The sequence below is a fragment of the Sinocyclocheilus grahami genome, unplaced genomic scaffold, assembly GCF_001515645.1.
Source record: "Sinocyclocheilus grahami isolate Dianchi unplaced genomic scaffold, SAMN03320097.WGS_v1.1 scaffold166.1, whole genome shotgun sequence".
NCBI lineage: Eukaryota > Metazoa > Chordata > Actinopteri > Cypriniformes > Cyprinidae > Sinocyclocheilus > Sinocyclocheilus grahami.
The window spans coordinates 516,797-544,415 of NW_015505345.1; the positions used below are offsets into that span (position 1 = coordinate 516,797).

Consider the following 27,619-nt stretch of genomic DNA (forward strand, 5'->3'; position numbering starts at 1 on the left):
CCGAACGGCGCCGCCGGTGTGCCTACACTCATAGAAAATAATGTGTTCGAATTTTAAAGACGTGGTGCAACGCTGCGCGACTGCCTGAAACGCTGTTTTTTTCACCTCCGAAAGCGGATGATGTCAGGAAACAGTGGTTGCAATTTACTTTTTAACTCTGTTCCTGAGCATTATAACCCCAATTTGCTATTGTGTGCTGCACATTTTACTGACGACAGCTTCCACATTACGAGTGAGAAGTGCCGGATTCGCCAAAAGCTTTTGTTGAAAGACGGAGCAAGAGGGCGTGGCAGTACTGAAACACCGTCTAAGCTGTTCGCCAATCACAACGCACTGGGACAGCTAACCAATCACATCACATTTTGTTTTTCGGAAGGCGGACCTTAATCAAAGCCGGAACTAATCGAGTCGTTTGTGCCAGCCTGGGGAGAAAGGTATTTTAATAATGTAAATTATGTGAAAACTAATGTGTTTTTCGAGCCACCAAGCACGAGAGCATGTTCTAGTACACCCCCAAAACAAAATCAAGACTTTGTAAAAGAGCATAATAGGACCCCTTTAAGTATAAATAAGTAATTAGGGGTCTCAAATTACTTATGCGTGCATGGGGTTTCACTACACAAAAACAAAATATGCCACCAATGATACATCACTCCACTATAATAATCTTTTCTTATGTCTCACCTCTAACTGGTGAGAAAAACAGGTTTACTCTATGGGCCAGTTTTACTACACAGGGCAACTTAGCGCAAGAGCGCAATTCCAAAACAGCGCCGATGGAAGGGGAAATTTCTGCGGGTGATTTACTAACAATGTGCAAATCAAAGAACACAGACGCAACATCTCATTTACATATCGACCAACGCATATACCAAGCGCAGCGCAAATTAGCGTAGTCACAAATAAAGAATAAATAAATAAAATAGCCACAGTATACTGAAAAGAACCGGAGGTCAAAAAAATGAAGGTTTGCTAGAGCTGGTATTGCGTGACTCCTAGTTGAGGATTCCAAGTCATCTTTTATTTTCTGAAGCAAGTTTAAAATATCATGGCTTGGCAAATTATATTTTCAGATAATGTGCTCTTCTGGCATTTCAAATAAATTAATACGTCTGGAAAACCCCTATCCCTTCTACCACACTTTCTCTGTTCTCTGCAGAGCCTCCTCTTAGCAACAATAATTGCAGCCATTTCAAGTGCAAAACAGTTTAAGACATGCTTTTTCTGGCCGTTAAATAATGGCGCAAACGCCAGTAATTTGACAAGCGCATACGTTAGTAAAACGCATTGCTTGATTCATTTGAACACTCTCCTCCCATAACATTTGCATCTGAAAGGGAAACTCCCTAAATGCATATTCAATAAGTTCAGGTGCAAAAAATAACTGTGTCCATGCCTTTTCAGTGCTAATTTGTCACTACGCGTCTTTAGTAAAACCTGACAGTACAATTTTAATGCCAAAAGACTGTTTGCGCTGGCGCAAGCGGTTAGTAAAACTGGCACTAAAAGTGTAGCAAAACCAAGCCGCCTGGACCAATTATCTGTGTGGTGTGCCACAGAAACAGCAGTTGTGACTAGCTGGATAAAAATACATTCTTACATATACAACAGAATTATGATTCAATTCATGCATCTGAACTGCATTTGTGTTTGTTTTAATCATTACTTCGGATCAATTGTTGTATTTCAATAATGAGTGGTCTAGCAGTCAAGCCTGATTGACAAGTGTCACCTTGACCCATGTGTGGCCTCGATATTAAGCAGAAAAGTGAAAATATGGATTCAAAAGTGTTATTCATAGGGCAGAGTTTAAGATGAAGAGCATGGGGCTCTCACTTTGATCTCAGCAGGTAGAGATGAAGCTGCCCACATAAGCTGGAGGAGACGAAAGTCACATCAAAGTCATAAGACTCATCATCAGGTTTCCCTAATGCAATCCTTCAGAATATGAGCCTTTTTAACAGTTACTACTGATGGGTCAAAAAAACAAAAAAATACTGTCAAAAAGTCATCAACAGTTTTACTTGGATTACACAAACACTTGAGAAGAGTGAAGATAGTAGCCAGACTTTCCTTTATGCCAAGGTGGCATTCAGGTGTGAGAGTCTGATGAAAATTTATGACAATCCTTCTGCCGTAATGATTCAGCACAACAACTTTCACCCTCTCCTCGCCGAGTGTAGAAGTTACAGCAAGCTGCACCAGCCAAAGTGAGAAATTCTTCACAGACTGGCTCTTGGTAAGAGTTTATGTTATCTATAGGATCTCTGTTCAGTCTTTGAGATCATCTCTCTCACCGCCAGATCAATACCTTCACAGCATTATATTCAAGTCCTGGCAGTGTTTAAAAAGTACATGATACAGTGCAAATAACCATATAACTGACCAGTGTTAGGTAAGCAAAATGAACAGGAAAACATAAAACCATGTCTGCATTTGTGATCGGAGAAACAACAAACAACTAGCACTGCTCAAAACTCGCATTTCAATAGTAAGTGGCAAATCCTTTAAATATGAAAACGTACTTACAGGCTGCGAGTCAGCATTATTTGTCAGAACACCGGCATTGTAAGCTACTCTCCCAGGAAACAGTCCTTGTCCTCCATAAAATGCGCTGCACACATCTGAATATTTGGGTTGAACTGTTCTGGAACAGTGTTGTTAATACAACTTAACCACTGATTTCTAGTTGTGTCCTCTTTTGGAAGGCCAAACAAAGTAGTTTCACTTTCACAACGAAGAGAAAGGAAAACTTGAAATCGCATCATATGACCCCTTTAAAGACCTGTTCATATCAACACAAATGTTCTGCACAAAAATTAGATTAGACTTTCACATGCTTCCAAAAAAAAGGAAGCGGGACTGAATGAAAAAGAAGTAGGTGTCACTTTTAGAAAACCAGAAATACTTCAGTTATCTGGTACACAAAGAGTTTCTGTTTCCGACATCCTTTTTGTCATTCAGAAGAAAGGAAGTCAAACAGTATGTTTTCTGCTCAGATATTTGTATTCATTATGTTTAATCAAAAAATACAAAAAAAAACACCAAATACAGAGACAAAAAGCCTGTTCTGGATTCTTCCTTTGTAATACAGAGGAAATCAAAATTAGAGAACAATCTATAAATACTTGATTTTTTTCTGAAATATTGTTAATCTTCATCGCACAAAATTTTTACGGAATATTAGCTGTAGGCATACCACTGTTCTACTAACATGTTTGACTAAATATCCAAGGCATTTCAACAAAAACCTTTATTTTGTGGAAAACACAGTGATCAAAATTAGAGAACAGTAACCACTGTAGCATGAAATATTACAACTAAAATTTTGGAGGGTTACAGCTGTCAAAAATTAGTAGGAAGTGTAGAGGCCCCTGCTTCATCATTAGTCTCTCACACTGCTTTGGTCTTCCTCCAGTCTCTTCCATAGTTTGGTAACTAGTTTGACGCTGAACCAACTTCTCTTGCAATGACTGAAAGGGTCATCCCTTTGGTGTTCATCTGGACTGCCGCCTGTCGCAGGGTTTCAGTCACCTTAGGCTATGTCTACATTTATCAGAATATATTTGAAAATAGTGTTTATGTTTTAAAACACTCTCCAACCACACTAGCGTTTTCCAAAATTTTCTCATCCACACTGAAACATCAGAAAATGTTAATATTGCTTTACCTGCGCATGCATAAAGCCTCAAAAGAGCTAACTGAGACGATAAAGACTGAACAGACGTGAGGTCGCACTCACTCAGGATTGTATGTCTGATCTAAAAAACAACTGCCCTCATGTTTTGCCACAAACAGCAATGTCATATGAAGAGTGTAAAAAGTAACATCTGTAGCAAAAGTGTGAAAGTGAATAGCACATAACAGACAGTATAAACAGATATCTATTGGTACAATATGTGTCGAATGCTTCATCTTCAAAATGATGACAATGATGACACTTTTTCAGATTCCACACTACAATGTGAAAAAAGCATTTTCAAATTTAGCCACTTTGGAGACCGTTTTTTAAAAAAAACTCAGTTTTCTTCAACAAAAATTCTGTTACGGTGTGGACGGATGGCCAAAATGGAGCGAAATAGAAGTTTTCAAACGAAAATGTATTAGTGTGGACAAGGCCTTATCGGTGCCCGCCAGCAATCTCAGCGAAAATTGGAGGAATGCTTCTATTTAAATAGGATTTGTCATATGTGACCCTGTGGTCTTTACATCAAGCATTTAAACAATATTGGCATAAAAATAAGTGGGCTGAAAACCAGTTCTAGAAAACTGTGAATGATTCAAGCTTCACAATCTTTTTGGTCAAGTTCTTCTCTAAAAGGAACTTTTCGGTCAAATTATTCACATTAAATTGTTTATTTACTCCTTGAAATTCCGTAAATCAATCAACGTACAAATTATCATTTAAAACATGTTTCAAATACAAACTGTCAATTTTCCTATTCAGCCCATGTCATGTTAATCATTTTACATAATGTTGGGCCTAAAGACCACCATCCTGATGCAAACCCAATTTAGGGGTTCAGCGTCGCTACTAAAAACCTCCAATTGTCCATCACTACCAGTGTGTATGGTCCACTTGCTCTCCCCCGACAACAGAAGTGTGATCAGTGAACCGTGTGAGGCTGCAGACGTGAGAGGCCGGCTGGAGTGAAGGCTGGGGTGATGTGTGGGTAGTGATGGAGAAGTGGATGTTTGCAAGAACATACTCGCACATTAGAAAAGCCTCTGGCACGGGGCACCAGGACGGCTGAGAGATGAGAATGGAAATGAATGATCTCAGACGAGCGCTATTCTTGGGTCAGCCCTGCTGCTATTAATATTCAGCTATTCTCATTTAGCGATATTTAGGATAATTAATTTCAGCCCTGAAAGAGACTCAGAATTTCCTTATGGGAGCCACTGATAAGTGGATTGCAGCTGTGAAAAGGTTTAAAAGATTGTATTAATGAAATCGTGTGCAGCAGGAAAGCATACGCAGTGCAAGAATGAAAAATAAAATCTTTAGGTTGCTGGTGAAACCCCTGGTGTTGTGAAGCAGTGCTCTGGTGGGCTATGATTCTACATCTAGGCAGGCTGGATTTTTTGTCACTTGATTAATCTAAAAGCAAGACTTCTAGGGAAAGATTAATTGAAAACACAGGGAGAGGGACAATTAAACAGAAATGGCGTGAATATATTCGGTTCAAGTCATTAGGAAAATACTTGAATAATACCATGAATACAAATGTAAAATAGGGCATGAACAATACATATTTCTATACATTTATTATTTTTCAGACCCTATTTTGTACTTGTACTCAAGTTTTCTGAAAGTCTGAATAAATGCAATGCGAAACAAGCACCTAACAAAAGTATTGTGCCAGCAGTGTTAATTTTGACAGCAAATTTTGTTTTAGTCATAGTCTTTTGACTAAAATGTCATTTAGTTTTAGTCATCTGAATGGTTTTAGTTTTAGTTGACTAAAATATAAGACTCACCAAAACAGACAATTTGACATCTTTTTGTGTGTATTCAAGTGCGAGAAGATGCAAAAGAGAACTGAATTCAGTACTTGTGTGGTGTCTGAGAGGCGCTTTTTGTGTGCACTCGGAATACAGGGATCGCAAAATTGCTAGCCCGACGTCCCGGGGCTATTGTGTTTTCCAGTCGGGCTACCAAAATGTATCACTGCCCTGACCAATGGGCTATCTTGAACAGTGATGTAAAATCCCTTCCTTAATTCGCGTTGTTCACTCGCTTGTATAGGGTGAAACAGATAATAGTTTACCATTTACACGGTTTTCTAAGTCCTACCAATTTAAACATTCAAGCGTTTTAAACCATTCATGCGCATGAAGAATTCAGTTCGGTGCTTGCACGCACGCGCTCAAAGCGCGCACATACAGAGCAGCGTTTCAGGCAGAGCACAACACAAAATTGATTCCTCTTAAACGGACACATACACGCATAATAATTATGTCTTGAATGTAAACTGGAGAAATAAATTGCACGTGCATCATTATATTGGATCCGTGCATTCGGTCTTAAAGGGGCAGCAGCCTATAAATACCTGCTGTTTAAGCACCACCTGCTGTCAGAGAGTGACATTTGCATCTCATTCAGCCCGTCTGCTGTTTTTGTTTCGTTCAGATTTTTATGTAGTATCACAAAGCTAAAGTCAGACCATTTTCATTTCTAATTTTTTACAATCTAAATAACATGTATGCAGCATCTTTGTTTGGATCGGGATTAAAATACACAGGCAAAACCTTAGTTTACTTGCATGGAGACATTTCTTTTATTTGTATTATTTATTTGATTTGAGATTTGTTTTAAAATTTCAAGTTACTATATTGTTTGACATTTTCAATTTCACAAAGTAATGTGTAGCCTTTTGGTCTGAGAAATAACAAAAGGACACTTTTTTTAAAATCTGTCTTAAATCTCATTTTGTTAAAAAAAGAAATTGAGAAAATTGTGAAATCAGTATCGTGAATCATATCACATCGTGAGTTGAGTGAATCGTTACATCCCTACATGCTACTAGTTTTTGCTGTGGTATCAAAGTAGTAAATTGTTCTTTAAATAATAAGTGTTACTTAAATAAAAGAACCATATTTTTTTTGCTCATCTGAAAAATGATCCGATCTGTGACTCAATGTGATATGATAATGATATTTAATCCGAACCGTGAGATTTGTGATCCGTTGCACCCCTACTCTCTTGACTTGTTATTTGAAGAAAAAATAAATATTTTATTCGGGCTCGTTAAATTCATTTTTGGGATACAAAAATCTGAAGAATGCATGCCCGAAGGGCTACCAGGGATTTTGAAATTTTGCGAGCCCTGGAATACCAGATCACACTTTTCTAATTTATCATATGTCTGATCAGTTCAATCAGTTGGAGATTGGCAAAATTAGTCACAGAACATTATTGAAAGCTTAAATGAAAGCAGCTTATTGTCTTTTGTGTTTGAGTTACAGATGAGAATTTGGATCTCATTACATTTATCAAAATATTTTTCAATATGGATTCAATTTAACCACACAATTGCATCTATATGGATTATAAATGTCAGTCAACAGAGTAGAGAATCATATCATCCTCACAATCAACTGTGCGACTTAAGCACAAATTTACTATTTAAAAAAAAAAGATGTATTTGTTTCACTAATAATATTTTGCAGTTGTAGAACCATTTAAATAACATGGTAGACATGGGCCAACCTGTAGAAACCACAATACTGCAAAAAATTTGACAGCAAGCAGAAATCTAGTGTACTCTGCACTCTTCCAGTGTAGACAGCCCAGTTGAATATAATGAGCCATTAAGTTCTGAAGAGCCTAGTGAAAACACATTGTGACTGTAGTTGCCAAGCAACTTCGCAATTTGATGCATTATTAAAGAATTCAACACATCTTTTAATTTTTACCTCAAGTTTCATAATGTAAAACATCTGTTTTTGCACATGCCAATAAAAAGACAAAAGAAATCTCATTGTTGTGCTCAAATATTAAAAATCAAGTACACTGGAAGAATGATACAAATTCCCCCCAAAAAAATGGCCCAGACAAGTTTTTCCTCAGGGCTGCAGTCTTTGTGATAAGGCAGTCTTTGTGATAAGGCTGAGGGGAAGTCTCTGTGGAACAATAGACTAGAGTTCACACTAAAATGAGAGGCAGCTGTCAATCATTCATTCCCTTTTTAGCTCTCTAGCCTCAGTAAACACAGCTTTGCCAAGGAGACCCGCAGGTTGAGCAGGGAATCCACTACAGAACAAGAGGCATCCCGCTCTTCGGATAAAGGGGAGGAGCAGTGAGGGAAGGGAGTTGGAAAATCTATTCAGCTGTTCCCACACTGGGCTCTATGGGTTTCTTGCTTTCAGATTTAGTCTCGGAGTGGCTACAACCCATTTCTTTCAAAAGGGATTTCTATTCAGAAAGAGGTGGGGGGCTGTGGCAGCCATATACTGGCAGACAGCAAAATACGAAAATTAGAAAGTGACCTTTTATTCTACATATTCCATCCATGCCAAAAAATGCTAAACTGAATATTCATTCTATGCGACCTACTCTTCTAAGGCCTCAGAAGAGACTGAAGGCCTTTTAATGTATGCCTGCGACCACTGTTCTATAAACAGAGGCCACTGAAAGGGTTAGTTCGCCCAAAAATCCAATTACTCAGCCTTAATATTGTTCCAAACCCATAAGGCCTTCATTCATCTTTGAAACACAAATGAAGATATTTTTTAATTAAACCTGAGAGATTTCTGTCCCTCCACTGAAAGTCTGAACTACCAAAACTTTGATGCTTCAAAAAGGAAAAAAAAAGGACTGGTTCTTGTAGAAGCTGTTCAAGAAAAACCCAACGCAAATTAGCCATCCACGTTTAGTTTCTCAGATGAGGTTTAGCAGTGGGTAAATATGAAATTGATACCACATTAAAAGACAGCAGTGCAATAAAGCGATAGTTAAAACAACAGGAACTAAATGGAACAAAGTTGTTCTCAAGAATCTTGTTTAATTTCTACTAATTGCCTCAAACAAAGGATGCACCAATATAATACTGACAAGTCAATAATTATGTTTTGGTAGATGCCCAATAAATGGCTAATATAAAAATTCTATACTACACTCTAAAAAATGCTGGGTTGTTTCAACCCAACTTTGGGTCAAATATGAACTAACCCAACTTTTGGGTTAAAAATGTAATGTAAAAATGTAACCTAACAGTTGGGTTAGTCCACATTTGACCCAAAATTGGGTTGAAACAACCCTGCATTTTTTTTTTTAGGGTGTACGGTCTAAATAAATTCAAAATAAAACGGGCATTCATTTGCGTTATTTTAACAATATTTTTAATTTTTAAATAAAACCTACCCCGTTCAGATGTTCATACAAAAATATGAACATGTCTACTTTCAAGGATTTCATATAGCCCTTTTACAGCAGCTTCAGTTTGCAAACAATGGACACTCATGACCTAAATATGATTTTCATATACAATAATAAATGCTAAAATACAGCATTAGTGACTTCATGCCATCAGTCGCGTGTGGACTCGAGCATCTCCTGTTCTTGCGTCATTTTGAGACTTTTGAATCTAGTGAAATGTTAACTGGAGACTCGCTCTGACCAGATCATTTGAATCAGTGAGTTGCTGAGTTGAGAACAGCTGCAATCTGCTCAATGCCATTCATGAATGAATCATTCAGTGCGATTTGCGAACTGATTTAACAGGCTCATTGAAAATGAACAGCTTTTTCATGAATCGGACACCGCTATCATGTCTCGTAGTGCGTGACAATTTCTCCAGATCAAAATGTTTTTATGAAATGTCGTGGAGTAAAAAGTACAATATTGTGCTTTGGAATGTAGTGAAATAAAAGTTTCCCAAAATAAAAATACTAAAAAAAAAAAAAAATTTATAAACTAAATAAAAGTAGTAACTGTTAGTAGCTGTCCATCATATTTGTCATATCAGCCATAACATCAAAATAATAACAGTATCGGCCAAAACATACAGCCCTAAAACTAAACTTGTATAAGAGAGAAATGTGCAAAGGAAACTAGGAAAGTAGGTCATAACATAAGGCAGAATCAATAAACTAAAACTTGTTCAGTCTATATGTCTTTATAAAGTACAAAATGTTATTCCATCATAAACACATTCTTCAGTGAAAGCAGTTCTAGATCCAGAGATGCATTAAAAGGGTGGGAAAAAAAGTCTTGCAATTTTGCCATACTGCCCAGTTTCTACATAATATCTTCGGAGTACATTTAGAGTATAGATTCTTAAGGCCCAAACACACCAAGAAAAATAACTATAAAGATGACAATTACAATAACTAGTGTACACACACTGACAGAAAATAACTTGGTTGGATGGATTCTGATTGGCCGTCAAAGTTTTTTTTTTTTCTTCCTGTAGATTCTGCTATTCTCTTAAATTTAGGAAGTGAGCATTATCATTTTTAAACAGGTTTTTAATGATCCTATTCCTTTGCAATTACACGGCTAAATAGCAACATTATTTTTGAGATGTTCCTAATTCAAATAAGATACATTTAGGTCATGTCAAATCCACTCTTTTAAAGCAGCACTTCATCTTTTTTTGTGTTTGGGTGAAGTGGGTCAATTACCAGTACAGTGACTGTAAAGACAAACTGCATCCCAACAGAGGAATACATTTAGAAACTAATGTGACAAAGAGATGTACACCCTCACACTGGCAGGATCTCGGATTCATTATAAGTGATATCAGGTTCAGGTAGGCACTTACAGAAACGCAATTGCTTGTGTGCAGGTGAACAAAGTGCAGGTAACTTCTCAACCAATTTAGCAGTTCCCATGGCAATGGAGTGCCAGCGGTTTGCAGGATAATCTCTAGGAAATGGAGTTGACCCCTGTATGTATTATATTTCTTGGAAGATGCCTGTAAGCAATATGTGAAAAGCTGTATATAACAGATTTCCTGTGCTAGAACACACACAAACCTTACATCAAGATCGTTGTGTAGAGATTCTGCCATGGTAGGTAATTGGACAGTGTGTAAAGAGAAATAGAACTTTCAAGTACCTAAAGGCCCCTTTACAATGCGAAAAATCTATCAAAAAGAATAGCCAACAAATGGTATATTTACACCAAGAGCAAAATGAGCATGTGATGGGCTATGGGAAAACAAAGAAAAGTGTTTAGAGACAATAGCATAATAAAAGCCTACATAAATTAACTTTTAATTAAGAAGCAATTGCAACTAATGCATCATTTCCCATAACAATCCCAGAATCACACCTCTTGAATCCAAAGACAAAGGCATTGCCAGACAAAAAAAAAAAAGCACCGTCATCACTTAGACCTGTTCTGCATCTAGTCAGACAACACAGGGGCCATTTTTAATTCTCAGAGCATGACATGAATACTAGGAAAACAGCTGAGAGGTGCTGCCGTGATGACAAACAAAATAAATCACTCCATTTAAAAGTCGTCAGAGCAAGGTCTCCAATTTAGAGAGCTCTGCTATCAGCCACTCACTCCTGGGCACATGGACAGCAAGTTTGTCCACCTCAGTCCTGAAAGAGATTCCAGTAGCTGACATGGGAATGAATCACCTGCTAACAAGGACATCCAATCTTTGTGTCTGTTAAAAGTTAACTACCATCACTGCAGAAAGAGACCTTTTGATAAAATGCCAGTTGTGATAAGTGAAAAGGACTTTCTATCAGCAATACAACACTGTATAATTAAAGTGGCTTGATAAAAGGAACAAAGAAAATATTCTTAAAAGGTCAAGTGAGCATATTCTGCACCACCACCATCAGCAAACATAACTGCAAAAGTAAGGAAAAAGAACGTTCTCATTCTGAAATTATCCATCATAACTCTGCATTTATTAAAGGGATAGTTCACCCAAAAATTATTTGCTCACCCTCAAGCCGTCCTACATCATCCGCTGGAACGCCACTCTCTTGTGAACGTTTATAAAGTTTTAAATATGGATATTTTTCTTACACAAACACATCAATTCACTTCAGAAGGCCTTTATTAACCCCCGGAAGCCGTGTGGAACACTTTTTCTGATGGATGGATGCACTTTATTGGACTTCAAAATCTCAACAGCCATTCACTGACATTATAAAGCTTGGAAGAGCCAGGACATTTTTTAATACAACTCCGATTGTATTTCTCTGAAAGAAGGAAGTCATATACACCTCGAAATGCTTGAGGGTGAGTAAATCATGAGGTAATTTTAATTTTTTGCGTAACCTAGCCTATGCCTTTAAAGCAAATCAGCTCATAATAATCAACCCTCTACATTGCGAGTAAACCACTCGCATATGCGACTAAATTTTACCCTGGGCGACTGAATGATGTCTATCGATAGCCATTGGCTAATAAATTCTTCGATTTTACTCACCAGTGTGTGTGTGTGTCCGAGGCTATTACAAGTTTAGCACAGATATATTTTCACTCGCCGAACACTGACTGAGCGCTTCAGAGTTTCACTCTCCGTCAACAAATCTGTACGATTTCAGTTCATCTCAATGTATGCACACGTACCTGTATATCTCATTGGCTGGTGCTCATCTATTACCGTCCCCGTTTTAATTTTAGCAAATCAGTTCAAGGGAATGCTGACAACATGATTAATATTCATGAACCCAGCAGCTCATCAATCCAAGTGCGTTGTACTGTATATTGGTTAGTCTAGTAGTGGTATTATCTTTTTATAATAATTACGATTATCTATTTTTTTTTTTAAATAAACCCTGAATGGCCAACAATATCTTAAAGGGTTAGTTCACCCAAAAATGAAAATTCTGTCATTAATTACTCACACTCATGTCGTTTCAAACCCATAAGACCTTCGTTCATCTTCGGAACACAAATTAAGCTTGTTTTGGTGAAAATATGTGTGTGCGTGTAAAATAGTATATCAGTCTGGCGACTACACTAAAAAATGTACTAGCCAATGGCAATTATATTGCCGAGGTGTGCGTAGAGGATTGATAATGTTTGCGTATCGGGTCTAGTATGTTGTTTAGTGTTTTGAAACCAGAAAAGACAACACATTACCTTGCACTGCAAATTCAACAATAGTGGAATATTTTTAAATAATTTAAATTGCACACTTGACCTTTAGTGGTATTTGAGAAAAACGTTAGCTGTAAATTAAGCTGTAAAACACTTATTAACATAAACCTTTTTTCATTTTAAAAGTTAGGCTCTCTTCCCATTAACATTACCTTTCAAAAATATGCAGTCAGTAAGATTTTTTAATGGAAGTCTGTTATGCTCACCAAGGTTTTATCTGATCAAACAGAGAGAGAGAAAAAAACTGCAATATTGTAAAATAACTTTTCTATTTTAACATTTTCAAATTTAATTTATTCAAGTCTTCAAAGTCACGTGATCATTCAAAAATCATTCTAATATGCTCATTTAGTGCTCAATAAGCATTTCTTACCATTATCAATGTTGAAAACGGTTGTGCTGCTTAATATTTTTGTCAAAACCATCAACAGGTTTTTTGTTTTTTTTAATAGAAAGTTGAAGAACAGCATTTATTATATAGTATCTTTTGATCAATTGACTGTTAAATTTAATGTGGTCTTGCTGAATAAAATTATTATTTCTTTAAACATGCCTGCTGCTCCACACCTCCAAATGCATTTTTAACAATCTGCTGAACTATTTGCTCAACATATCCAAGTGATTATGCCCCATATCACTGGCATCAAATGGATTTCAGATATTCAGTCTTTCGGCTCTTTCATCTCTTTGCCAATAGGACAACATTAGGAGAATTTTACGACTGGCAACGTGGGCTCTTTAAAGCGGAGCTATTCTTGTCACACTGCACGCAGGCTTCTGCTTATTTTCTCTTTGTGAGCTGCACAGCTGGTAGTGGAATGAGAATAAACTGATGTTGCATAATCTATGGCATAAGAAAAAAACCCAATAAGAGGCCTGTTGGCAGTGGCTGAACACCAGATTTATCGCTTGACAGTGATGCTTGTAACTTAGTGGAGTGGGAGGCAAAGCTAAGGGTTTTCCATCTTCTAATGAACCATGTCATGTGAGACAACCTAATAAGCATAGTGCAGAGTCTATAAATTCAAAGCCTGCACAGGGCAAATCAGATTTCACTCCTCTGTCAGCCCTGGCATCCTAAGCCTCAACAAACGTCCATCACAGGGTTAGAACGGCAGCGTTGCTTTCAATTTAATTAACTCTCCACTTCATGGACTTATGATTAATAATTTCTCATCCATAATGCAAAAACTAGCCTCAATGCTAAATATGACAGCATCATTTGCACTGGTAACGGAGAGTGGCATGTTTATTCATTTATTTTAAAGGTGCCACTATATGTAAATGCTGCCTGTCAAGCTATTTTCTTTGATGGGATTCCATTAGGCATATATATTCGTGTATTGTTTATTTTGAGTGCAAATGATCAGATTATTCCAGAACAAAAGCAAACATCCAGATGTTTATAACCCTCCGGGATTATTTATTATAAATATATACTATATATTATTTATTTGTTTGTTTAACGACATAAATACTTTTTTTATATTTCTGGAAAAATATACAGCATAAACCAGGAGCAGATTAACATAATATTACTTCTTGATTAAAAAAAATCACAATACCCATCATGAACAAAATTCATCAACAGCAGAAGCCATTTAGGCTTATGAACTGCATTTGGAGGTTGCAGCAGCTGTGTTTTTTTCCCCACTTTAAGAAAAGTCCAAATTAAGTTTCCCACTCAAAATCTTCAATAATTTCCACAGACCTGTAACTCGACTTCTACCCATCTTTTCAGTGTCAGACTAAATAAATGGACTCATTTCAGCTGTTCTGCTGCACGAATGTGTGGATGCACCTGGGCTGCAGAAAACTGTCATGGGTCACTGGAGGATGAAGCTGGTGTGTGAAAACATCAGCTGCAGGTGTACGTGTGGCTTGTACAGTAGATAAATTATTTTTGCACTATTTAGCACACAAACAGAAATAGAAATAGAAATAGTGGTATGACTCACACATTTAGGACCATTGAATGAATGGTATAGCTTCCTAAAATTTGCATCTAGTTGGTCCACTAATTCGACTATATATTTTAGCTTGCCTCTACTGTAGTTGGTACACTATTTCTACTATATATTTTAAGCTACAAAGCATGCTTTCCACTGTATTTTCTAATAGTCAACAGTCACACCAAAAGAATGGCAAATATGGGTCATCTTAGGTGCGAACCAAACACAAATTTGCTTTGCAAAGTTAATGCATAAGGTTGATGGAACTCCGACTGCATGGTCTTGATGCAAATCATGTAGACTCCATATTGAGCTGTTCAAAAACCAACTTTGGAATCTGGACCAACTAGAGGCAATCTTTAGGATGCTATAACATTCAAAAACTCAAGACAAGAAAGACGAAACGGAGCACCAATCAGCATTCATAGAATTCACTTCAGCTAAAGTCTGTTATTTGTCTAATAATCTCTTACCTGCCTTACACACTAAGCATTATGGCAAGTATAAATGTGTAAGCTGATTATAAACAAAAGCAGATTGGTGAGTAAAATCGGATCAGTGTAAGAGTTTGATCAAATGTACTAAATACCCTGCTGAGTGCTGAGTTACTGTATCTCTTCATTCAATAGTGTATCTCTGCCAATAAAATAAATTTGCTAGTTTTTTGTTATAGCCTAAATAAAGGGACAGTTCACCCAAAAATAAAAATGGTCATTGATTATCCTCACGTCATTATACATTTTGAAGAATGTCTTTTCTGATCAATAACAATGAAAACTTTCCTCAAGATGTCAAGCCTCAACAGAATGCATTATAAAGTATAAAAGTTCCCCTCAAGGCTCATTCACTAGGCTATATTCCAAGTCTCTTGGAAACAAAAAATTTAAATCATGATTTACTGAAAATCTAGCCATCCCCATTGCTCCAATAGTGATGTCCAATTGGTGAACAAACAAATCACTGAGACAGATGTGCCTAATCAACTGGACAGCAGGGTAGCCCAATTCACAAAATTAATTTTAAAATAAACAAAATATATTGTCTATGCATCATCAACATCTTTAAAACAATAGCTTTATACTTTCAAATACTTTTTTTAAATAATTGTTTGTAATATTGTGACTCATCTTGCAGCTATTTGGTATGGGTATATATATATATATATATATATATATATATATATATATAACTGTTTAACAAAGACTTTTATTTAAAAAATCCCTATGAGAAAAATACTTTCAGAACCAAGGACGTTGGGTACTGTTGCACTCTATTATGGTTTGACTATTATAGAGGTGAAGATTATAAATAAAATATCAGTCTGTCCCACACAAACCTATCATACGGCTTCAGATGACATGAAGAATAGCGCATGAGGACGACTTTTTTTATATATATATTTCATTACATTTCGTGATTCTGCATCCATTTTGAGGCTTGACATCTTCACTTACTATTCAGTGTCAATGCACCGCAACAGCATTCTTCAAAATCTCTCCTTTGTTGTGTTTCGCAGAAGAGACATATAACGAGTCAAACAATACTACAGAATCAAATTTTAATTTGTGGGTGGACTATTACTTCAGATACGTTGAATGCAAATTCGGTTGTCTTAAAGCACTCTCATTCCTATTGTGTTGTAAAGAAGACAACCGCGGCAGACCCGCTCTCAAACCCTATGAGCTGCCCACCTAAACAGCATTTCTGTCCATAGGCGCGTTCCAATCGATTCGATTAAGAAACGAACGTGCATGAGGTCCAAAAAGGCTTTCTATGCTAGGTAGGCAGCTCACTGATGTTTGAGACAGTCAAAACACAGCATACAGAAATAACCAGTGAAGGGTGAAACCTCCTTTCATCCAGGTAATGTCTTATGAAAGTAAATAAATAGAAAAAAGCATGAAATGCTTATTTGAATTTGTGGATTAATTGCTTTTGATAAAAGAGACACTGTACACTGAGTGCGAGGTGTTTTAGACGACCATATTCTGTACATTCAAAGGGTTTCTTCAATAGTCTTTAACTGTGCAGTGGAAGTATCAGCCAATACAATACAAGGTCAATACATTCTCATGAGATTATTTGTGATCCATGGCTCGCTGTCAAGTTGTATTGTTAAGCTGCTATGTAACTGACTTAAAATATTATGTGCTATTTTTTGATATTTTCTTCTCTTGTGAGTTAAATTATTTTGTCTCTCAATCACTATGGGAAATTGCATGTCTGCAGTAAAATTAGCAGTTAAAAGTGCACTCACTCTCATTCATACCGTCTTGTGTTGTGAAGACAACAGCAGCAGACTGTCTCAAACCCTAATGAGCTGCCTACCTAAACAGCATTTCTGTACATCATAAGCGCGTTCCAATCGATTCTATTAAGAGTCGAACGTGCATGATATCCAAAAAAGGCTTTCTAGGGTAGACAGGCAGCTCTCTGATGTTTGAGACACAACCGCAGTCTTACCCAGCTTTGCCCGAGACTCTTCCAGCTTCTGAATCTGGTTCTCAATAAACAGCATCGCCACTCCAAACGCCATAACAGCCAGCAGCTGGAACTTGGGTGGCATCATGATCCTCAGGAGCCCCATCAAAGTATCGGATGATTATCTACATGTCATGCCGTAAAATGTGAATGAGAAGCTCGGATCAATCCGTTACTGGAGCAGTGATATCGACTCCGGACAGATGATCTCGATTATGCGCAGAGAACACAGTAAAGTTACGCATGTATTAACTGAATACATCAGTGCAAGCAAGGGCATTTCAGACGCTCATCTGTCTGCAGAAGGTGGTATTCTGTTAAAACCGGGGACGATTGACTCTTGGGCTTAGTTGTTGCACATCAGTGCAGCTCCGATCGTACCCTGCTCTCCTGCGTCACTCAATACTCAACACTGGGATTTTATTCCTCCGCGGACTCAAATGAAGCGAGTGGAACGGGACGGTGCTTAAAGCGCCATCTATCGGGCTGGAGATTGACATGAGCCAAGTCTTTCATATTGCTCGGCTCAGTGAAAGACTTGGCTCTTGAATATTAATAAGCTTACGTTACTGGATCTCCTTGGGATTACCACAAGTACACCTTGCCTTATTAATATTGATGAGCTAAATACTGGGCCAAAGTCTCTGGCTGAGACTTAATGTAAAAAGCAAGTCAAGCACCTCATTAAACAGACAGTGAAGGATGAACTTGCTCCTCAGAAGTGGCCGAAGCAGTCCGGCAGAGAGCATGCATGAGATTTAAACATCCCTTAAAGAGAATCTGTAAAATGCACAGAAATGCATTGATGATTGTCAAGCTAAATTGATTTAGAAGACCTATATAGCAATGTTTTCCTTTTTGTTGCACATCAGTGCAGCTCCGATCGTACCCTGCTCTCCTGCGTCACTCAATACTCAACACTGGGATTTTATTCCTCCGCGGACTCAAATGAAGCGAGTGGAACGGGACGGTGCTTAAAGCGCCATCTATCGGGCTGGAGATTGACATGAGCCAAGTCTTTCATATTGCTCGGCTCAGTGAAAGACTTGGCTCTTGAATATTAATAAGCTTACGTTACTGGATCTCCTTGGGATTACCACAAGTACACCTTGCCTTATTAATATTGATGAGCTAAATACTGGGCCAAAGTCTCTGGCTGAGACTTAATGTAAAAAAAAAAGTAAAAAAAATAAATAAACAATGCAGATACTTTTTTTTTTTCACCGTACACAGGCAAAAACTGTAAAAGATCTAAAGGCAAATCAAATTATAATTTACAGTGAAAAACTGTAAATTGATATTCCCAGAATTCCCTGGGGGACACTTTACAACTGAAAGTATTTTGTTTGAATAATTATGTTTCTTCGTATATCAGTTATAGACTACACATTTGGGTTTTATCAGAATCAGAATCAGAATCAGTAAAGGCTTTATTGCCAAGTAGGCCTATGTTCGCACACACAAGGAATAACCTATGTTTTGGAGACAGAAGAAGCTTCATGTGCATCTTATGTTGTTTAATGAATCTTTATTGCATTATTTTAGTGTCATGTGTGTTACCATAATGGTGTTTTGTGTTTGCGTGAATCACTGCACCTTCTGAATGCTAGTATAATTCAGCCTGGGGAAAAGCTGGTAAATTTACTTTTTCATGATTCTTCATTCGTCTTTCTTTTTTACCACCTGCATTATTATGGAGGTTGTCAGTATGTTAAAACAATAAAGGAATAAAGAAATAGATTTTAGTAGCCTAGCAGTGTGCATTGTTGGATTTACTGGTTTACAGTTTTATATTGTAGGCCTATAATGTACAGGTTGTTTTTATAGTATTTTTTACAGAATTATTCTGGCAACCACTGCTGGCAGAATTTTTTTATTTTATTTTTTAGAGTGTAGTGCTATTTTAAGCTTTTGGGGCATTTAAGTTCCTGTGAAACTCATTGAAGATTTATATATTTAGATAAAAATGTGCACAAATTCTAAAACAAAGATTATGCAATAAAAAAAGTATCAAATGCATTGTTTCTTAGTTTATTAGTGGTTCTTACCTAGGGGTTTATGCTTGACATTTCCAATTACATGGCTTGTGTCTTATACCTTTCTACTTGAGTTTTGAGAAAGTGATTTTTGCCTGGACAAGTAAAAATATATTTACATTAAATGCAATTTGGCGTTGGGCTCTCTTGAACATATAAACAATTATCAATCATTAAATCAATCAATCAATCAATAGAAGCACTTTAACAGTCATTTTGAAGTTGATTCAAAAGTCTGGTAAGTGTCTGAAATCTCTTTTATATTAGCTATTATGTAGGCTACTGGACGTTACTTTTGTGTACAGTATATCGGTGTGGTCAACCGTTGATCGCAGAAATATAGGTTACTTTTTAATGCAACTTAGTTATATTGGTATCGGTTTTTTGTTTTGTTTTTTTGTTTTACCGCTGTACTGTTATTAACAAGGCTACAAATGGGTCAATGAAGACATTAGATATTATAAATGGGAGCGATCTTTTAAAAATCAGGTTTAAATCATATATCAAGTTAGTGCGTGTAATTAGTTACAACGTTTAAACCAATGTTAGATTTTTAGATAGAGATTTAATAACTTCAACGTTAAACATGTTAAGTAAAGTAAAACGTGCTAATATACTTTGTTTGCACACACTGCTAACACATTATTTTCCAAAACGATTTCCAAACTTTTTTTTTCTTTTTTCATTAATATCATGAATTTTGAGCCATGAACATCTTGACGAACTTTTCTTGGGGTTGTATTTGACCTGAACAAAACATTCATTTTTATTAAAAAGGTCAAAATATATGAGTCATCAAGCGGTCCATATGTTTTTGTTTGTTTGTTTTAATCACATGACAATAAACTGAGTCTTGCCCCTTGGTTATACACACTGAGGTTGATCTGATCATTTTCTAACCAAAATACTTTATTGCGCATACATTAGGCCTACATACACACATACATAATAATTAGACACAATAAAAAAAAAAAAAATACTTTCAGTAGATGCTGATTCTGATGAGTTATTTCTTGCTTGCTTGCTTGATTGATTGATTGATTGATTACCCCCCTTAGATTTTATAAATACACTCTCAAAACTGCATGCCCTGTAAGTAGCCTGCATACAGAACATCTGAAACACAAATAGGTCTGTATGATTACTTTCTGCAGTTAAATTCAAACTGAAAATCAAAGTGAGAGCTTTGAGAGAAAACAAAACAACATTCATAAAATATGAAGAATGAAATACTCTTGCTAAATAAAACCCACATACCCAACTAAAAACTGTAATTATAAAACTGCATAATATGGTGAGAAGGCCAATTCTGGAGACCTCAACCAAATATTTTAAGCATCTGACTCATATTTGCAATTGTAATCGCAGAGTCCACCATGGGAATTATGTACTGTATAGTTGTATATAAGATCAACTGTATTTTGTATCTGTGCCAAGTGTTGCCAACACACAGCACATATAGAGGTGTGGAGGAATCCAACTGTGCATGAAATTGCCACCAATCAAATCATCTGGATTTGGCTTCTGCTTAAAATAACTCCTCTTACCGTCTGTCACACGGCAGGTGTAGAGCCATATCATCATGTACTGTATGTATGACTCTCATCTTCCTGTGGCCATAGAAATAGTATATACTGCACAAACTGCAGTATATGATGCATATTGGAGGTACATATTGAAGCAGCCAATAGATTGCTGCACCTATGTCCAGACTGTGATGTGTTTTAGAAAAAATATACCTACTGGAGTCATATAAAGTTGGGTATATAAACTATGATTCTCAAAAGTAACTTACAGTTAAACAGAGTTCAGTGAATCTATCAAGTTCATTGGACCATGCTTTCATAAACTGAAGTCTCATTCAATGCATCATTCAAGTGCTCTGCATACTTTATGTCTTAGATCAATGTTAGAAGATAACAAAGAGAGCCAGTATGTCTCGAAGTAGACACAAAGAAGTGTTTGTCACAGCTTCAGACTTTCCAATGACGCAATCAGATGAATATAGATCTCCCCCCCCCCCCCCCCTACCTGTTCTCTTCGGGGTAATGAATATGTCGTGTTTATGAAAAGCAGTATTTGACCTGAACAAAACATTCATTTTTATTAAAAAGGTCAAAATATATGAGTCATCAAGCGGTCCATATGTTTTTGTTTGTTTGTTTTAATCACATGACAATAAACTGAGTCTTGCCCCTTGGTTATACACACTGAGGTTGATCTGATAATTTTCTAACCAAAATACTTTATTGCGCATACATTAGGCCTACATACACACATACATAATAATTAGACACAATAAAAAAATATATATACTTTCAGTGGATGCTGATTCTGATGAGTTATTTGGTCAATCAGTCATTAAGACCCTGAGAAAATGTTTATATTATGATGCACGAAATTTGCCTGGTAAACTGTTGAGATTGTGCAGTCAGATTTACAGTTGTGATTGGTTGTCTAGAAACATGGGAAGTGAAATTAGCCAGGTAGTGTGACGGGTTTAGTTTGAGTTGCAGAGAGACGGTTTACTGTTGATATGTAAACTAAAAGGCATTAAACTCAGTTCAGACCCCATGGCACTGATTCATTTCAGAACAAGATGAACCCTTACCAAGTGCATTTTCAGGTAAATATAATAAAAAATGTTCTTTAAGAAATGTGAGATCTCTTTCATATACAAGACTCACTTAACAGATTTATATTTGGTTCTGTACTTATGGCTGATGTACTTACTATGCATGCTAATGTATATTATAGTCTATGTACTACTGCACAGAAAATAAGATATATATAAATGCAGCTCTTGCTCTCTTTCGCACACATTTTATTGTTGATCATTTGGAAAGCTTTTCATTTAAATTACAGTCCTAAAAACAATAGTGCAAGAGTGGCCGATGACAATGGCTTTTAGTTGTTGTCATAGAGATGGACTCTTTGACTTTCACAATATGTTGTCTGCCATCTAATTTACATTAATATATGTGACCCTGGACCATAAAACCAGTCATAAGGGTCACTTTTTTGAAATTGAGATTCATACAACATCTCAAAGCTGAATAAATAAGCTTCCCATTGATGTATGGTTTGTTAGGATAGGACAATATTTGGCCGAGATACAACTATTTGAAAATCTGGAATCTGAGGGTGCAAAAAAAATCAAAATACGGAGAAAATCACCTTTAAAGTTGTCCAAATTAAGTCCTTAGCAATGCATATTACTAATCAAACATTAAGTTTGAAAAGTTACAAAATATCTTCATGGAACATGATCTTTACTTAATATCCTAATGATGTTTGGCATAAAAGAAAAATCTATAATTTTGACCCATACAATGTATTTTTGGCTATTGCTACAAATATACCCCAGCGACTTAAGACTGGTTTTGTGGTCCAGGGTCACATATTTCCTTCACTTAGCAATTCCATTAGAACATATTTTTATATATATAACACACACTATAATAAATAATAATACAAAATGTAAAAAAGAAAACTAAATTGTCTGCTTTTAGATTTAAAAATGTATACATTGCTATGCGTTGTTGGTAGGATATTTTTGCTGTTTTTGAAAGAAGTATGTTATGCTGACCAAGGCTGCAAAATTGATTTAATCAAAAACACAGTAAAAGAAGTAATATTGTGAAATAGTTTTACCATTTAAAATACATTTTTCTGGTTTAACATATTTTAAAATGTAATTAATTCCTGGATGGCAATACTGAATTTTCTGAAACAATTACTCAAGTCTTCAGTGTCTCATGATATTTTAGCTATGCTAATTTGATTGTCATAGCTAAACTAAAAATATTGTGTTTTCTCTCTCCACTCAGCCTCTGTTTAGGAATCACCACATCCATTCATCTCTCTATCTCAAACCTTTCACTATGTTGGGCCAGTTCTCCCCTGGTGAGCCCTACAGTGCTCTCTCTACCACACCACCCTTGAATCCAGCACACCTGCTTCAGCCCTTCCGCTTCCGCTCACGAACTGAGCCCATAGACTGGAGGCGTCTCTCTGCTCTCGACGTGGAGCGTGTTGAGCGAGACATGGATGTTGATATGCTTCAGAATTTCATTACGACCGTAACGTTCTGTGCCGTGGAGGGCGAGAGGTGTCCAAACTGTCGAGGACCTGCTGACCCTTCTTTGATCAAACTGCTTCGTATGTCTCAGCTGAGCACTGAGTACCTGCTGCACTGCCAGGACTTGCTGAGCTCTCAGCTGTCAGGACTGGAAGAGCGTCTGCAGGCAGCACTCTCTCTGGTCCAGCGAGGAGAAGAACAACGAGCAGAACTTGAAAAAAATTAGCAAGAAGCCAAACAGGAGAATCGACGGAGAAAAAAAATGATTTCCACTCAACAGCTCCACCTGCAGGCCAGTGCTAATCATTATCACAAGGTGGTTTTCTTAAAAAATTTAGAACTCTTGAAACCCTTTTAAAACCTTACACTCATAATCATACATACTGTTGTGTGTGTGTGTGTGTGTGTGTGTGTGTGTGTTTGAAACCTCTTATGCTCACCAAGGCTGCATTTATTTGATCAAATCTATATTAAAAACAGGAATATTGCAAAAAGTATTAGAATTTAAAAGAACTGTTTTCTGTTTTTAATGTATTTTAAAATGTAATTTATTCCTGTAATGGTAAAGCTAAATTACACTAGTCTTCAGTGGCATGTGATATTATCAATGTTAAAAAAAATAAAATAAAATTGGAAACTGACTTTTTGAAGGATTTTTTAATGAATAGAGTTCAATAGAACAGCATTTATTTGAAATAGAACTATTTTAACATTGCACATTTTTTGCTGTCACTTTTCATCAATTTAATGTGTCTGTGCATAAAGAAAACATTAATCTTTTACAAAAATAAAAAAATAAATGAAGAATCTTACAGACCCAAAACTTTTGAATGGTAGCGTTTTGAATATGTAGGCTAATAAAGGTTTTTTTTTGTTTGTTTTTTAGAGTGGGCTGCCAGTTTCAATCCCTCCCACAGAATCCTATTCCCCTCCATAAATACCTTAAAAATATAGTGTGATATTTTGTTCTATATAATAAAAATAACTTTTTTTATTGAGCTATCATTATATTAAGCTAGTAGGCTAAGCTGGTATTTTGCTAACCAAGGCTAACTGAAAAGATAAACAATTGGAAATGTGTAATGTGAGCATTTTTTGTCCGGTAACATAATGCTACGTGTAATATGCAATTTAAGAAACATTAATATACTTTCATGATTAAGTAGGTATTGTAAAATTGGCACAGAATGAACTACTGGCTGCTCGGTGACCTTTAGTTATCATTAAACCAGTTCTAATATTTTGATGCCTTTTTATTCATGACAGTGCCAGTTCTGTGAAAAATCATTTGTCAACTACTCTTACTTACAAGCACATGTTCAGCGACGACATCCTGAAGTTACAGATGCAGGTTGGTGGAAAAAAATTGTGTTTGTTATTTTTTTGAACTAAGTTTAATAAAATTTCAGATATAGGTGAGCTAGCAGTTCACTTGAATATCATTGATGGTGTGGTTGGAAATAATTATTAATAACTGAATATCACTGCTTGTGCATGTGTATGTCTCAGAGAGACAAAAGAAGCGGAAGGTAGAAGATATGGAAGATAGGATAGAAGAGCTGAAGGAGAAACTGAGATTGACGCAAATGCAGCTACAAGCAGAGAGAGAAACAGAAAGTTTGAGGCGTCAGCAGGTGAGTTTGTTTAAATCAAGTTCCAGCATCCTATATAGCTCTAAAATTCTTAAAGGGGTCATCGGATGCGACATGCACTTTTACAAGCTGTTTGAGCTGAAATGTGTGTTGGCAGTGTGTGTACACAACCACCCTATAAGGATAAAAATCCACCCAGTGTTTTATTTTTTTTATCTAGTTAAATAATTTCCCCTTTCTCAAATCGAGCCGATCTCAGATGCCTGTCTGTGTGACGTCACATAGACAGGCCCCTCCCACGATTGTTTGATTGACAGTAGCGTTTCAGCACAGACTGGACTAGTGTCTTACCTTAGACCCTCCCTGAGTGAGCTGTCATCATTCCGCCATTGTTTCACCGCCGGAGCAGATGTAGATAAGAATGACTCCTGAACGACTGAGGATTCTATTGTTGGATGTAATAATGAACATAGCAGTCGTCATTTACTCCTGACATCTGAGCCGCTGAAGACGCAGTGGATTACCTTTGTTTTTGAAGGTAATGCGCCCCCGATCTACCTAAATGCATCTATGTTCGCGCAAATCATTCGTGATTCAGCTTCACCGGTCTATTAAAACGCACAACATATTAAAGCGTCTTTGGTGTTTCCATGTTTTCTACAAAACAAAACCAGAAATCAAGGGGTTATGACGTCATTGGCAGGCGACACAATGACACTATGGACACGGGCCGTGTCACTTATTAAAATTGCTTATTTCTCTGGATTTAAACATTCTTCGAAACATTTGGGATAATGTAAGTACACAAGTCAGCAAAATATATAACACTGTTCTAGTGGTTTTTGGATATTTTAATAAAAAATCTTACATATTGTGCCTTTAAAGGAATAAGTTATTGGGAAAATGAGATGAGAGGAAAAATAATATTCTAGTGCTTTTGTGTTCCCTTGAGTTCCCCAAAATTTTGCGTTATATCAACAAAGTTGTGCTTTCTCCTGGAAACTTTTTGCTTGCTTGCAAAACTTTTAAATGCAATAAATAATTTGAAATGGGGGGAGAAAAACTATGTTTCAATGCTTTTCCAAGCAAACATAATGTTTCTTGCAGGAATACAACAAGAGAACACAAATGCAAAGTTTCTAGGGGGAATGCAAAAGTTGTGTGAGCAAGTGCAAAAGCATTGAAAGATCTCATTTTTACATCACCATTTCCCCTTAGATGACGAAGATTCCTTAAACTCTGTATGAAATACCAGTTTAAGAGAAAACAGATAAATTAATTCAGATGTGTTCCAGGAACAAGAGGAGCAGCGAAGGAGAGAACAGTCAGAGAAGGAAGCACTGGAGAGATGGAAAGAAGAGGAGAGAAGAAAATCTCAGCAAGAAATTGGAGAGCTGAGACAGTTGTTTCTCCAGGAGTCTAAAGACATGGCAAGCAAGAGCTCATCCATAGAGGCTGTGAGTATACATTGGTTTAAAATGAATAGCCTACTTTAAACTGTCACCAGTAGATGGAGACATATCATCTGGTATGTATGCCTGACAGGCAGCCAATAGATGAGCTACTGGGTATGTTTTTGGTTTGTCATTGCAATAACATTATATGTTTTTTTGTCAATGTTCCATCTACAGAAACTGCTAGTGTTGCAGAACAAAGAGGTGGGTGAAGCTAATAATGTCACTTTACAAGAAGAGAGTGACCCTGAGAAAGAACTGAGAGAAAACAGAGAGAGAGAGCTAAAAGAGAAAATGGCCAGGAAGGTGAGAGTTATTTGCTTGTTCACTGAGTCATGCATGAGTCATTAATACATGCCCTTTTAAAATGAATGGTTATTATTTTTCAAGTTGGCAAAGAAAAAAGAAAAGAAAGGATTATTCATCAGCAAACACTGAACAACTCTTAGGCAAGTTCTTTCTATTTAGGAATGCCCAGTAAAGAATTTGAGTCTCAATGCGATTAAGGTATATTTTCTCACGCTCAAATATAGGCTAACTAAAATCTGCAATCATGGTCTAATTGACTAGGTGCACAAGATGGCGTCTGTGATCTTTGGTGACATGAGTGTGGGCGTGCTTACGGTCTTTACATTGTTCACATTTACTGTATGGGGAAACTTTTATACGAAACTTGGTTATATATAATAAATGTTTTTCAAATTAAATAGGTGTTAGTGGTTAAATAGTGGCATATCAAAGACAAGAGAAAACATCCTCCTTACATTATTGCGTATCTCTCTGTGGTAAATCATCAAAATACAGCACAGAGATTCCTTCATTCTTTCTTCTGTTGATTATGCGGTTCAGCATCCATCCAGGGATCTCTTTATTCAAATAAGTGTGCAATATACATTTTCAGAGAGTTGATTTTGTTCTGACTGCTGGGGGATATCGGGTGTTCATTCTCTTTCTGCGTGGAACAGCTCTCTATATAAGATCGTAATGTTTGCGACTGTTAAAAAGATTTCAACATCCATTATGGACTCTGTGTATGTATGTTTTAGTAGCTACATTTGGTAACAACCCTCTACAATGTGAGTAAATCACTCGCTATGTGACTACATTTCCATTCCATTTTCCTGTCAAAATAGTGGATTTCATTCCAAACAACAAAGTGTACAGTTTTCAGGCTACAAAATAGAGCGTTCTGAAACAGCTGAATTTCTGGTGTCAAAAATCTGGTCCAAAATCATACTTTACACAGCTTTGTTTTAAATAGGAAATATGTTCTGAATCTGATAATCTGTTATTGTGCCACATCACGCTGAATTTTCTGTTGCTATGTTGGCACTGCTTGTCACTGAAAACTGATATAAGGTCAAACTACATTATAATTTTTGGTTGTAAATTTGGTTCTGGGTTCTTAAATTAATTTCTAAAAAATTATATATATATATATAT

The 27,619-nt window shown here is 36.5% G+C and overlaps 2 protein-coding genes across 2 annotated transcripts in view; one reads left to right on the top strand and one right to left on the bottom strand.

Annotated features, from left to right (window-relative positions):
- Positions 1-17,406, bottom strand: part of LOC107593177 (heparan sulfate 2-O-sulfotransferase 1-like) — a 64,984-nt gene extending 47,578 nt beyond the window's left edge. Inside the window, exon 1 of the mRNA XM_016282792.1 lies at positions 16,996-17,406. Coding sequence (XP_016138278.1) covers positions 16,996-17,119 — 124 coding nt within the window. The 5' untranslated portion in view covers positions 17,120-17,406. The remainder of the gene's footprint in view (positions 1-16,995) is intronic.
- Positions 17,407-22,933: 5,527 nt separating this feature from the next.
- LOC107593178 (zinc finger protein DZIP1L-like) overlaps positions 22,934-27,619 on the top strand; it is an 8,968-nt gene continuing 4,282 nt past the window's right edge. The window contains 5 exon segments of the mRNA XM_016282793.1: positions 22,934-23,446; positions 24,397-24,481; positions 24,640-24,764; positions 26,018-26,179; positions 26,354-26,482. Coding sequence (XP_016138279.1) covers positions 22,934-23,446; positions 24,397-24,481; positions 24,640-24,764; positions 26,018-26,179; positions 26,354-26,482 — 1,014 coding nt within the window.